We start from the raw sequence: 13,589 nt of genomic DNA on the forward strand, positions 1-13,589 counted from the left end.
GATATTTAAGTTTTTATAACAGAAATTAGATACTTTTTTGACTTTATATAATTATTTAAACCCAATGAGCTGTCCAAAAAAAGAAAGTACTTATGCAGGTACTTTTCTAGTCTTTATAACCACTCAAAGCACTTTTACACTAAAAGTCACATTCACCCATTCACACACACATTCATACACCATTGGCACAGCCATCGGGAACAATTAAAGAGTTAAGTATCTTTCCTAAGAACACATCTACATGCGGACTGGAGGGGCCAGAAACCACCAATCTTCCGATTAGTGGATGATCTGCTTGACCCAGGAACAAAAGCTAATGAAATTTCATATTGTCATGACCCATGTCAAAGGAAGGACGGTATATGGGGACAACACATGACTCTTTAAAGTACAATATTTCAGAAAGCTACATTAAGTCAGTTCATCAGTAATGTGTGTAGTGTGTAAGAGAACAAAAATAAATCAACCAAAGTTTAACCACACCAAGTAACCTACAGAGAAGACTGCTCAGGCACCAGCATGTATATAGATGATCATTCACACCAACCCAGGTGTCAGCCGCCGCCACTCCCAGCAAGCCACTCCACAGCTCCCAGCAACCAAGCCAAATAGGAAATTGGTCTTGATGCCTGGGTGCTGTCACAGTACCTGCTCTACACATACGAAAGATTAGGAAAGGCTGGCACCGGTTGGAAAACAACATACAATGTGAAATACAAAGACTGTCCCCGCCACAGTAAGAGCTGCATTGGTTGTTGGTTCAACTACTTATAAATTATTGACATTTTTCTTCAAAGGAAGCCTTGCAAATGTGAACAGTGACTGTTTTCTCTGAGTAGCAAAGGAAGAAGCATTGCATCATACTGGCTCATTTGGGACACATTGTCAAGATATTTTAACATTAGAGATGTCAGATCTCACACATCAGGTCTCCTACCAGCCATCTTTGAAGGGAAACGTGACAGATCAGATGTCATGTTTAACTAACTCTTTCCTCCTCGTTTTTCACATCTCCTCCTCGTGTTGAAAGGCAAGGGGGAAATATAGAGACGATTAACACAAACGAGATGGTGAATCATCCAAGTATCTCCTTTCATTCTCTTTTTCTTTCAGAGTCCGTATGGAACGCGGCCACTTTCTACCAGGAGTCTTCCTACCTGTACTTCCCCACCCCGCAGGCTGAACTCGCCTCTGACATCTCCTTCTACTTCAAGACCAGCGCTCCTTCGGGAGTGTTTCTAGAGAACCTGGGCCTCAAAGACTTCATCAGAGTGGAGCTGAGCTGTGAGTGAATGGAAATGGAAGAAAAGTAGCCATGTATACAAAATGTTTCCTGTGATACTTTTTTGATTCCCTTGAATGGAAATGCTAGCCGTACCATAGCTGACAGATTAATTTCCCAGTGAAACTAGCTGTCAGGCGTGCCCAGCATGATGTAATCCTAATGTCAGTCAACGGCAATGTCACGCTGTCAAGAGTACACTTTAAAAGCATTTCCTAACTACCATGTTTGAAATCCTTAATGAATACACAACACGGATTAGGTATACATTATTCATCGAATTATCTTGTACTTTTACTGTAAAGAAAATAAAATACTGCTAAGCGATGTGTTTCATTTAGCTAAATAGGATACATGAATAAAAGAAGGAGTACACTGGTTTCTAGGACTGTATTAAAGAATTCATGGACACGAGTTTGTACTCTTCAGCACATTTTACTAATCATTTCCATTCACGGGAGAGGTTGTTCAAGCAGCAGCGCGTGCCTTCACTTTATGATAGGTTGTTGGAAAAAGGTGTGACATTGTTGATTTCGGCGTGTTTTCATAACAAGCCTAAGGGAGGAGTCCTCAGGATATTTGAAGCCATCGTCTTTCACCGGAGCATCAGAGACATTGTGAAATATTGACGAGCTGTCAGCCGAGCCGTCTCATAAATCTATTCAGGTCATCAAGTTTCCCCAGCAGGATTGTATCACATCGCATCAGAAAGGAAAAGAAAAAACTAGTATCACATTCAGTCTGATCTGGCTCTCTCTCTCTCTGTGTGTGTGTTTCTTTCTATGTGTGTGTGTGTACATTCCCCCCACTGGCCTCCCAGCTCCCTCAGTTGTGACTTTCTCCTTTGATGTGGGAAACGGTCCGGCGATCCTGTCCGTGAAGTCCCACCTCCCTCTGAATGACAGGCAGTGGCATCACGTGAGGGCAGAGCGCAACGTGAAGGAGGCCTCCCTACAGGTCGACCAGCTCCCCCTCCGCTTCCTCGAGGCTCCGGCTGATGGACACCTTCGCTTACGGCTCAGCAGTCAGCTGTTTGTAGGTAAGTAGGCTTCACCATCAGACTCAACAGACGTCCACAAGAGACAGGGGTTTATTAAAACAGGCAGTAGTTGACACTTGGGGCCAGTAAATCAGCCATCGTCAGCCAACATTGACATACAATATATATGCTGCGTTCTATTTACCTCAGAAGTTGGAAGCTGGAGCTGGGAATGACGTCACACCCAAGATTGTATCGATCCAGTTTATAAGTCAGTAAACCAGTTCTAGCTATGTTAGCCACTGATAGCAATACCAGTTGAAAAAAATGCATTTTGCTGTATTTTCTGCATAAAATCACCATAGCAACATGTTCACAGATGGAAGTTGGACAGTGCTATGTGTACAACTGATTTAATGAGACACAAATAAGACAAAACTGCTAATAAACAGGATATTACTTCAACTTTATCACTGTTGATGCATGGGGCTACTATCTTGGATTGTGAGGTCGGGGCTGGTGAGGTTCGTCCGACGTTCCAATTAAAAAATCCGACTTCAGGGGGGCGTTCCAGTTAACATTTCTGGCTGGGGGAACTCGGAAATTCTGGCTTCCAAGTACAACTAAACCGCATATAGTTAGATACTCTCTTTTTAGCTCCATTTTGGGCTCTTGAAATAAATATGTTTCTCTCTAGCTGCTAAATGTTCCACTATATTTGCCAGTCTGTTCACTGTTGGGTACTGAGAAGGCAGCATACAGGGGGTTAATTGGAGCTTTTTCCCTGAAAACAGCTGCCTGCTGTGACTTGAAAAGAGGTTGATCAGAGTGGAGGGAGTGAACCAGTTAAACATCCCCGCCAGTCGTGTTTTACATAAAAATACACTACTTTGACTGATAATTCGTATCTTACAGCTCCTCCTCTCTCATTGTCTGAATATGTTATTATTGCTCATTTCAGAAGCTTAATAGCTTCTGTCCATTAAAAACAAAAATCCATAGCTGTCCATCAAAAAGACAATCTGAATTAGACAAATCTATCTTCCAACGTTATAGTCTTTGTGTGTGACATTCAATTTTTGTGATCTGGTACAGGTGGAGGGATACAACCTGATGGTCGCATGTATCTTTATTGCCGTGACAACACACCCACAATAAAGACTACCGAGACCGCTTGATTTGGCACATAAATCACACAAGCCTCTTATTAGCTTCAGCTAAATGCATTTTACACAGAACGAGGACTGTGGATTTTGTCTTCCATTTGTAACATAAAGCCAAGACTCTTACATCGTACACGGCATGTGAGCGTTGTATTAAGATAGACTTTTTAAAAAATCTCAACTTATCCTTTAAGCAAGTGAGGAGAACTACTTTATTTTATTGTTTCTATTATCTCTCCGGCTCAGGAGCATGGCTGTTCTCTTTGTCCTTTCACATTTCTCCAGCAGCCTTTTCCCATCTGACATTTTAATGTGTCTCCTTAATAATACACCAGCCCTCTGGAAGGGGACAGAGATACCATTTTAGGCCTCAGTTCGTGCACTTAATGGATCATTTACTTTAAGAAATAATTTACTGGAGTGAAATGACAAATGAGAAGAAGAGTCCTCTGTGGATCTCAGAATAACTTGTCATTAGGTAAAGATTTAATTGTTCCGTGAAAGGATCCATTCTCTCAGAACTCACTTAATATGCGTAGGTGATTGGATGTGGAGGCCTCTCGCCCTGCCATCTCAAAACTCAGTTTAAAACAGTAGATAAGAACAGTCACTATGAAATGGAGATGGCTAAAATATCTCATACACTAGAAATAACATCTACAAGTCTATACAATACATTCGATGAAACAAGGAAAATATCTTCACATGAAAAATCACATGATTTTGCCTTTTAACCTGCATTATTAAAAATCTACTTTTGATCTAGTTCTCAGATATACAAAAAAAAGAATGAAATACAACAGTTTTTTGACCAACACACTTGTAATTAATGCAGAATTTGACAGAAGACAGATGTGACAGTTGGTGAAGGATACGAGAATATTATGTGGAATAATTCTGTATAATTATATAACGCAGTAGGGCTCACCATCTTTCATATTTTAGTTTACATTCACAGATATATCCTGTTCTTTTGATACCAAGACTTAAATTCCTATTCTGCTGGTTAAATTGAGCCCATATAGGCAGAAAGCACATTGCCAAAATGTCTTGGCAGCTTATATATTGTCAATTTCAGCGTTTAGAAATAAAGCAACTTGATGGAAACAAACACAATAACTTTTTAGAGGTAAATTTCTATTTGGCTCTCTTTTTACAACACACCGACTTGCTAGATATCTGTCAGCTGAAGCTGGCTAACATGGCAAATGGGATTTTAGTGAGAAGTGGCAGCTAGCAGCAGTGATAAATGACACTCAGACTTCACCAAATTAACTTTGGTAGGTAGTGAGAAATTAACTGTGTGTGTCCCGAACCATCAACAGCAGCAGGCAGCAGCACAGACTAAGAGAACAAAAGTGACACTACGTGCACAGGTAGTAACTTCAGCATATAGGAAATTAAAGCTTTGTGTCACCAGAAATACCCAAACAGCAGATACTTACAAATACAGGCAAGTTTCAGAACGTACTACTTATAAGCTGCAGGGGGGAAGAGACTGTGCACACATGATTAATTACAGGCACAACAAGAACTTGGAAACCCATCTATTAGTCCATTACATTGTATATTTAGCCTAAATGAGGTTTCGCACACTTAGGGCCCACAGATTTGCATTGGAATGAAGTAAATGCTTGTTGTAAATCCTCATCAGCCTTAAAAGGAACCACGATTATAAAGCCATAATATGCTTCTTGGCACGGCCAGCGTGCATTAGATGTGACTAATGACCGTCCTTGTCGCAGGGGGAACAGCGTCCCAGCAGAAAGGCTTCTTAGGCTGCATCAGGAGTTTGACGGTCAACAGCGTGAGCTTCGACTTGGAGGAGAGAGCCAGGATGACGCCGGGGGTGAGCTCCGGTTGTCCGGGCTACTGCAGCGGCTCCAGCAGCCTCTGCCACAACAGGGGGAGGTGTATCGAGAAGAGCAACGGCTACGTCTGCGACTGCTCCCAGTCTGCCTACGGGGGAACCACCTGTAACCAAGGCGAGCACTGGTCGAACTGTGTTTAGCAAGAGCATCACACTTTACGTAGATTATTCTAATAGATTCATGTCCATTAGATATTATAAAGAAATAATCAATCACTGTCACGGTTATTTGGTTACCGCTCCGTATTAAAAATGAGAGTAACGCAAGAGGTAATTCATTCTTGTCCTGACTCCAAACTCCAAGAACATTTAAGATGCATTACAGCAAATCATCTCCTGCAATATGCGAGCACAGACAGCAACACTGAGGACTGAAAACCTGCAGATGGAAGAGCAGCAGGCTGAGCGAGCATTCCATACAGACACAGTTGAGACAAATAGTTTGAAGCCTCATTGTGAAGATTAAAACTTGGCCCGGCAAATGCGGCTAATCTGTTAACACTGTTATATCTCCGCCGCTACCTCTGGCTCAGTGTGTTCAAAACGAAGGTAACACCAATGCCTGGATACAGCTAATCTGACTGTGACAGTGGATTGTGTTACTGCGGTGGTGTGAAACAGGACCGCTTTTGTAATGGTGTATTAGGATGTTGGCATATTGTGGCCTACATCTCTCCCACCCTTCCCTGCATCCGCTTAAGGAACAATACATTTAATTGGAGCGTTTCAAAAAAAAAAGAAGCTTTTCAGATGCCAAAACACAGACTTAAAGGAGTACAATTTTCAGCACCTGTTGAGGTGACAGTGTTGTGACCGGCACTGAGCAAAACTTAAATCACTTGGATAAATCATCTGACGTAACTCTGCCAATTAGGGTTAGCGTTAAGTCCTTAGAGATGCCTATATCTAGTTAGTGTCATTGTGTCATTGATTTTTAAGTTTAATGATGTGTTCACTTCATTGTTGGGGTAGTGGGTGTGCATGATTAACACAATCAGTTTGCTAGTTGTGTGTCAATGTCTAAACTATTCCATAAAGGGTCATGTGCCTGTAGGTTTTCATTGCAACCAAGCAGGAACACACCAGGCTTGACTCATTTCATTGATTGGTTGAATCATGTGTGCTCTTTGGCTGGAACCAAAACCTGCAGCCACACACTGCCCTTTATGGAATAGTTTGGACATGCTTGAACTATACTCTTTCATTTCATACCCCTCTACCAAGCTCGTGGGTTATAGAGTGAAAAAAAGGGAAGGGATGAGATTATCCTTAAAATAGCAAAATCTCAGGCTTGGTACACCCATTTCCTGGTAGGAAGGACTGCCTCAAAGGGTAAAGTAATAGAACAAAAGCCTGTTCTTAGAAAACACAACATATTACGTTAGATATTGTAAGAAACTGCAGCCTAGTTCTGTAAGAACAACACTAATGCAGATCTCTGGATATTTTTGAACACCTTGACTCACCATTACACCTAAAAAAAAAAAAAAAGACTTATGGCCACATTACCATTTAATAGTGTTTTTGTTCAATGTTTATCTCAAAAATATTGATTTGCCTTTCCTTTAATTGTAAGTCTAAATTTTTGTCCCCGCTACTGATAAGATTGTGTGGATTGTTCCATCGAACGCTCTCATGTAATGAGGTGTAATTCAATAATGCAGCCTCTAGAGGCTGTGAGCTATTCTTTAGTCTTTTAATGTTAGCACTGCTTTGAAACCCATTGTTCTTTGTCCCTGTGTGTGCAGAGGTGTCGGTGTCCTTCGACAAAGAGTCTTCAGTGACCTACACCTTCCAGGAGCCGTTCTCAGTGATGCAGAACAGAAGCTCGCAGGCCTCCAGTGTTTCCATAGAAAGCAGCAGCAGCAGAGCAAGAGAGGATATGGCCTTCAGCTTCATCACTTCCCAGAGCCCAGCCATGCTGCTGACTGTCAGCACCTTCAGCCAGCAGTACATCACTGTCATCCTGGCCAGGAACGGTACATACATTTGAATGCACATACAGATAGAAGATATGAAAGGAATGCTTTTATAAATCCTGCTATACAGAAATAACTTACAGCAGTGATATATATAGCATATACAGTATGTAGTTAAGTAATTATTCTAATTTGAATAAGATCTCTTGCCCTCACCTCCAACACATGTAGAAAACAATAACTATATATAAATAACTGGAATGTCAGCAAACATGTTTTCCACCAAGAAATGCTGCTAACAATTTCATAATAAACTGGTTGTGTGATATATTTATATTTAGTCATATGAGTAGGGCTGGGTGTCATTTAAATAATTGTGTGAATAGAAGTATTAAATTGTATAAAATGCCACTACTCCTCCACATCTAAATGATTTGATTTTTATAAATAGGCATTTTGAAAGTCAAATTATTCACATTTATCAAATACAAAATGCTCAAAATCAGCATGTTGGTCAGAGCATACCTCACTAGGGTTGCAGAATTCTGGGAATTTTCTTTGTTCATTCCATATATGCTTGTATCCGGTGTAACAGGCGTGTAGTGTAGCCACACTTTAGAGTGTTTAGGTGGCATCTTGGCTGCTGAACTGCTAAGTACACTAACTTAAATTTACTGCAACTTCACCACCACAGGTGCAATATTTTGTAGCTCTGGGTGCAAAAAGGATCAATTTGAGGTATCATTTGACGGGTCACTTGGTATCGATTGATTTCGGTCAATACCTTAAAGGTATTGAGTACCGATACCCAGCCCTACTGTTGAGATATCTGATCTGCGCCTCGGTGTAGGAACTATACAGTTCTTTGTCCATGAGCTTTTAAAATTGAGATGCCTTGTGGTCTTCAGCCCTCAGTTAAAAAGCAAAGTATTCTATCTGTTTATTAACGACATGTCAGGCTAGTAGCTCATCAGCCTTGTTTCCAACTTTCCTCTCAGCAAAAGTAGAATCTCATGTTTTATACACATCGCAGCGCAAACAATATTGTGTGACATTAATGGCTAAACTATGGGACCATTTATGAGGTAGGATAGGCTACATTAGTGTTATGGCTGAAATAGCGTTGGTCCAATCATGACTATTACGTTATCCAAAGCTGGATGTTCCCCCACGATCAAGAACACGAGATGAGCCAAAGATTCAAAATGTGTTTTTCTTACTCATGTTAGAACCTTACATGTTTAATTGTTTTTGTAACCCATTGCTCTAAATATTGTTACAAAACCGACATATCATTTTCACATCTGTACTTTACTTGGTTTGAACTTGTCCCCAGTTTTGGCCCTTTAATATTAGGTATCTGCTGTCTGCTGTCTGAGTCCTATCTGATACTCATATTTACTTAAATATTGATGAAATATGCATCTGATACTTTGAAATAATAGCTGTAGTCTACTTCATCTCCTCCTAAATTTTATTTTTTATGAGCTACTTGATCACAATACTGATTAAAAAAATATAAATTTTACACAGTTAAAAGATTGCACATTACAGTTGTGTCACAGAGTGGAGGTTCTTCCCTCACAAACTATCTTTGACAAGTGCAAACACAAGTTGGCAGAGAGCGTGCACAAACCCAACAGCAGCCAAGTTTAATTTTGGCTTGTCATGAAGTTACTCACCAAATTAATTAGTGACAGCTGATGTGACAAACCGCCGGCGATGTTTGTGATTTTAAAGCAGGGAGCGCACCAGCTAAAAACTGAGAAGCTGTTAATCCTACGCTGCTGAACTTTTACATATAAATAAATGTCTGTGACATTGGAGCCCTTGCCAAACAAGTTCACACAATGCTGATTAAACCTTTCACCGCCAGATAAATCTCTCAAGAGTTTTCAAATCTCGTGTCAGGCGTGACATTCCCTTGCTGGCCTCTTGGCCGTTAATCGCGTGGCTCTTTTGGACTTTCCAAAATCTTATTGAACTGAATGGAGAGTGAAAGGAGTCATGTCGTGAGGGCTGTGCAACGCTCAAAACAATTTATCCACCATTGTTACAGCCACAACAGTAGTTTACAACATCAAAATATATCCATTTTTACCAGCCCTCTCTGTGTGCCTGTTATTTAGGGTGTCAGCCAATCACAGCAGAGTGCAGCCAAAGGTCTTGCACTCAAGCTTTAATTGTTTTAAGTGTTGCTCTACACTGCTTTGCTGCTTAGTTATAGTTTGTTTTGTGTTCACACTGGTGTGATATAAGTGAAACTCAGGTAACAGTAACAGGTAGCTTTTCTTTGGAAAATGTTGGTACCTGTCATCCTGCATCATTAGTGCTACTGTGCAACATGGGCCCATGGGAGAAAATCAACACAGAGTTGTGGCCTATTTCTTAACGAGCAACCGGATCTCATCTGTCATAAATAAAAAATGGGCACGGGAGTTCAAATTGGGACACGAGCACAATGCATCTCTGTTTTAACCACTTTTCACTTACTTTGTAATTATCAGGAAAAAGCTCTCGCACTCTCACGCTGACCCAAATGCATGTTACCATGGTTACCAAATGATAATGCGTTAGAATTAACACCTAGCACTCCAAGTCTAAATCAAACATTAAAAGTTATTATTTAATGTTTATCTTGAAGGCATGCGACGGCATGAAAATAACACCAGCGTCTTCCGCGCAAAACTGATGATAACTTAGTCAACCTCCGCAGTTCTGCTCCCTCTCTCTTCATCTTTGAAAGGACTCATTATTTATTTACAAAATGGAAAATAATAACAACAGAAAAAAAACTAAGCATATCAATAAAATGCAGCGTCTCTGTGTATTCAGCCAGTGGCACATGAAAGACTTCAAAACCTTAAGCTGACAGCCTTAAAGCTGCATCCAAACTTTAGTGCACTGCATGAATCAGTGATCTAAAATCCTCCTTTGTGTTAAATCAGAATGTTTGTCAGCTTTCTGTAAACACTGAAAGGCAAAGATTACTTCATCCATTGACTTTCATCTATAGAGGCATATGAAACAAAACACAAGGCCCTTCAACTACTGACCGTGAATTATAATATTAAGGCTGCTCCTCTTGACAGTGCATATCTTCCTGACTCTTTGATCTGGCATCGAGTGTGCATGTGTGTGGGAGGAACTTATTCAGTGTGGGAGTGAAGAGCTATGCGATAAATATTTACATTTCTCCATAAACAGGAGTAAACAAGTAAGTAAATTTTATTTATGAAGCAGCTTTCGAAACAAGTATTACAAGTTGCTGTACAATAGAAACATTAAGGAAATAGGAGTAGGAAGTTAAAAATTGAAAATAATGTAAAGGCATTAAAACTGCACAAACATACATTATAAAGCAAAGTGTTTATGAAACAAGTGAGTTTTTAACAGTTCCTTAGAACAATTCCCTGGCTGCTCTTTTAAAATGTGTATATATAGCTAAGGGAAGACAGTTCCAGAGAGTCACACTTAGTTTTTAACCTAGATTTCAAGACAGCCAGATGTTCTAAGTAAGAAGACCTGGGGGATCTCAGTGATGTCACCGTGGGCAGGGGGCACAATAATTCAGAAATGTAAAGTGGGGCCAGCCAGTGTAGTGCTTCAAGGGTGATTAATAATAATAGTAACTTTTTTGTATAGCACCTTTCATACAAGAAATGCACCTACAACAAAAGAAATCCAAGTGCTTCACATGAAAAGGACTTAAGAAGAACATAATATGTAAAAAAGAAAGAAGGAAAAAGGAATGTAATATAAGATGGAAACACAACCCACTTGATAACATAAAGTTGAGACCTAGTTAGCAAAAACTCAAAGTATTTCTGTGTACACAATCTGTAAACCAGCGACTCAGTCTTTGAAGCCATAAGCAAATAAAACCCCCTCTTTCCCAATGGACACAGACTCATCACCGGTCTTGATGAACTACGTCTTCCCACCACTAAGAGTTGTTCAATTCTGCAATCAATGGGTAACCAATGTAGAATGACCAACACTGGTGAACAATGGCAACTAGAGAAGTGAAGATATAGAGGTCTATTTCTATGGTCTCAGTATAGTAGTAGTCTCTTCTTCTGTTAGGAATAAAGATGAAACGTACACATACTTAGAATAAAGAATAAAATATGAGGTCGGTTTGAAGGAGGTCTCTACATCTCTTTTCATGTTTTGTGTTCAGGGAGTCTGCAGATCTGGTATCACCTCCAGACAGAAAGAAGTCCAGACGTGTTCAGCCCCACCGCCAGCAACCTGGCCGACGGACGACTCCACCGAGTTAGAATCCACCGAGTGGGAAAAAACCTTTATGTACAGGTGAGGAGTTGTCAGTTGAAGTCCTCTGTGTGGATATGAAGTGGGTAGACCCTGACTTAAACTTTGTTTGAAACTTTCAGTTCAATGTGGAGTTCATGGGTACCACTTTGTTATAAATCCCCTAGGCCTGTCACAATATCTACTTTTGTTGGACGATGTATTTTCTCAGAAATAATCGCGATCAACGATATTATTGTCATATTATAATTAGATAAGTTGATAACCCAATTATTGTGACAGGTCTATAAATCACCCTTTATAAAGGTTTTATAAGCGTTAATTAATTAATGTCAATAAAACATTTACTACTGCTTTATAAGCCATTAATAATAGCTTTGGGTTGCTAGATTGGTTGAAAATCCTCCAGCATGAAACTTGCTTTGTATTTTTAGCCCTTTCATTCATCAGGAACCTCAAATCAAAGGACTATTTAACCACTTACCTTCATTGAAGTGGGCTACATGCTGCGTGCATGCTTCATTTAAGCAACTTCTTAGCTTTAACAAGTGGAGACTTGATGGATTATAATAAGAACCTTTGATTAATTATGTATCATTATTTATAATTGTGGGCGATTGACTTACTACAAATTGAGAAACTCAAGACCCTTTGTTAATGATTTAATGACATTAATAAAGGATCCCATCTGTTTCATTTTCTAATGAGCCACATAGTCTGCAGATGTTAATAAGTAATAAAACACACACACCAACTCTGCATAGAACTTGTCCCTACCAACCACACCCAAATCTACACCTAATTACACCATGTACAATACTGTGCAACTAGAGTCTTCCACCAACCATGCAAACAGTGGTTGTCATGCATTTTCTCAATCATAGAGATGTGGTTAAAAATCAATAATGTTTTATTGCAGATTATCAAGTTCAGTGATCTAAGTCGGCATGTTATTACAGAAGTGAAAGCTCTAAATCACTTCAAAGCTTAGTGTGGGCGGTTGTGTGTTGAGGCTGTCAAGAACACAATTCTCAATCTATAATGTACTGAAATGTGCGGCTGATGCCGTTACCTCGGTTCGGATTTCTTGTAAACGACTCGTTATTTGATTTCTCTCTACTCAACCAGATCGACCAGGATATCCACAGAAAGTACACGCTGTCATCTGATGCAGAGCTGATCTTAATCAGAACCTTGACATTGGGCAAAGTCATCAGTAAGTCCTCCCATTTCATTCAGCAAAGTACACAAAAACACAGGCATTGCTGTATCCATATGTTATGTCCTGCCGTAAAGATCAAACATGGTATCCCAAGTATCAACATATATTTTTATCTATCCGCTGTGTCTCTGCAGGAGAGGAGAACTTCAGTGAGGAAGTAATGGAAGCAGCTTCCAAGGGTTTCATCGGCTGCCTCTCCTCGGTCCAGTTCAACCACGTGGCACTGCTGAAAGCGGCACTGACGAACCGAGGAAGCTCACTGGTCACCATCCGTGGTCCTCTGGTCCAATCAAATTGTGGAGCTCTGGCAGACTCCTCCTCACACACTTTGCAAGGTAACTCAATCACACACAGACACTTAACTGTTATTTCCATGTTTAGCTAAATGCTAAACAAGAATTGCTGTGAATCACACAAGCTGCAAATTCTTTAATACATGAAACTTTGAATGTGTGTGTTTTAAACCACAGACTAGAAACCGTCTTGGCCGTCTTGGATTTTTTACCTTGTTTTTGTACCTGATATTGATTTATAATGTCAAACTAGTCATTTCACGTCTTCTAAGCATTTTGACAGCTGTCTTTGTTGTGTACAGTCATAGTCATCTGTTGTGAGGTTATGGTTTACATGTTTTACGTGCACATATTTTCCATATCACTCTGCTCTGCTGTCATACTGACACACTTGGTAATGTTGCGTTAGCTTACCTTTTTAAAAATGTTAGTGAGCTAGCCTGCATTCTTGTCTAATTATCAGTGACTTGAGGATAAATTTAGTCCAGAAATGTGTTTGTTCCATGCACCAGTAACATCAGATAAACATTACTGACAGAGACAGTAATTCTTCTGTGTTTTCACAGTATCGTGTAGTTTTTATTTG

General features: G+C 40.0%; 1 protein-coding gene across 1 annotated transcript in view; it reads left to right on the forward strand.

Moving 5' to 3' along the window:
- Window positions 1–13,589, forward strand: part of LOC133993331 (contactin-associated protein-like 5) — a 68,614-nt gene that overhangs the window by 53,958 nt on the left and 1,067 nt on the right. Inside the window, 7 exon segments of the mRNA XM_062432246.1 lie at window positions 1,114–1,284; window positions 2,103–2,321; window positions 5,170–5,409; window positions 7,043–7,273; window positions 11,397–11,530; window positions 12,617–12,704; window positions 12,845–13,085. Coding sequence (XP_062288230.1) covers window positions 1,114–1,284; window positions 2,103–2,321; window positions 5,170–5,409; window positions 7,043–7,273; window positions 11,397–11,530; window positions 12,617–12,704; window positions 12,845–13,085 — 1,324 coding nt within the window.

The sequence above is a fragment of the Scomber scombrus genome, chromosome 13, assembly GCF_963691925.1.
Source record: "Scomber scombrus chromosome 13, fScoSco1.1, whole genome shotgun sequence".
NCBI lineage: Eukaryota > Metazoa > Chordata > Actinopteri > Scombriformes > Scombridae > Scomber > Scomber scombrus.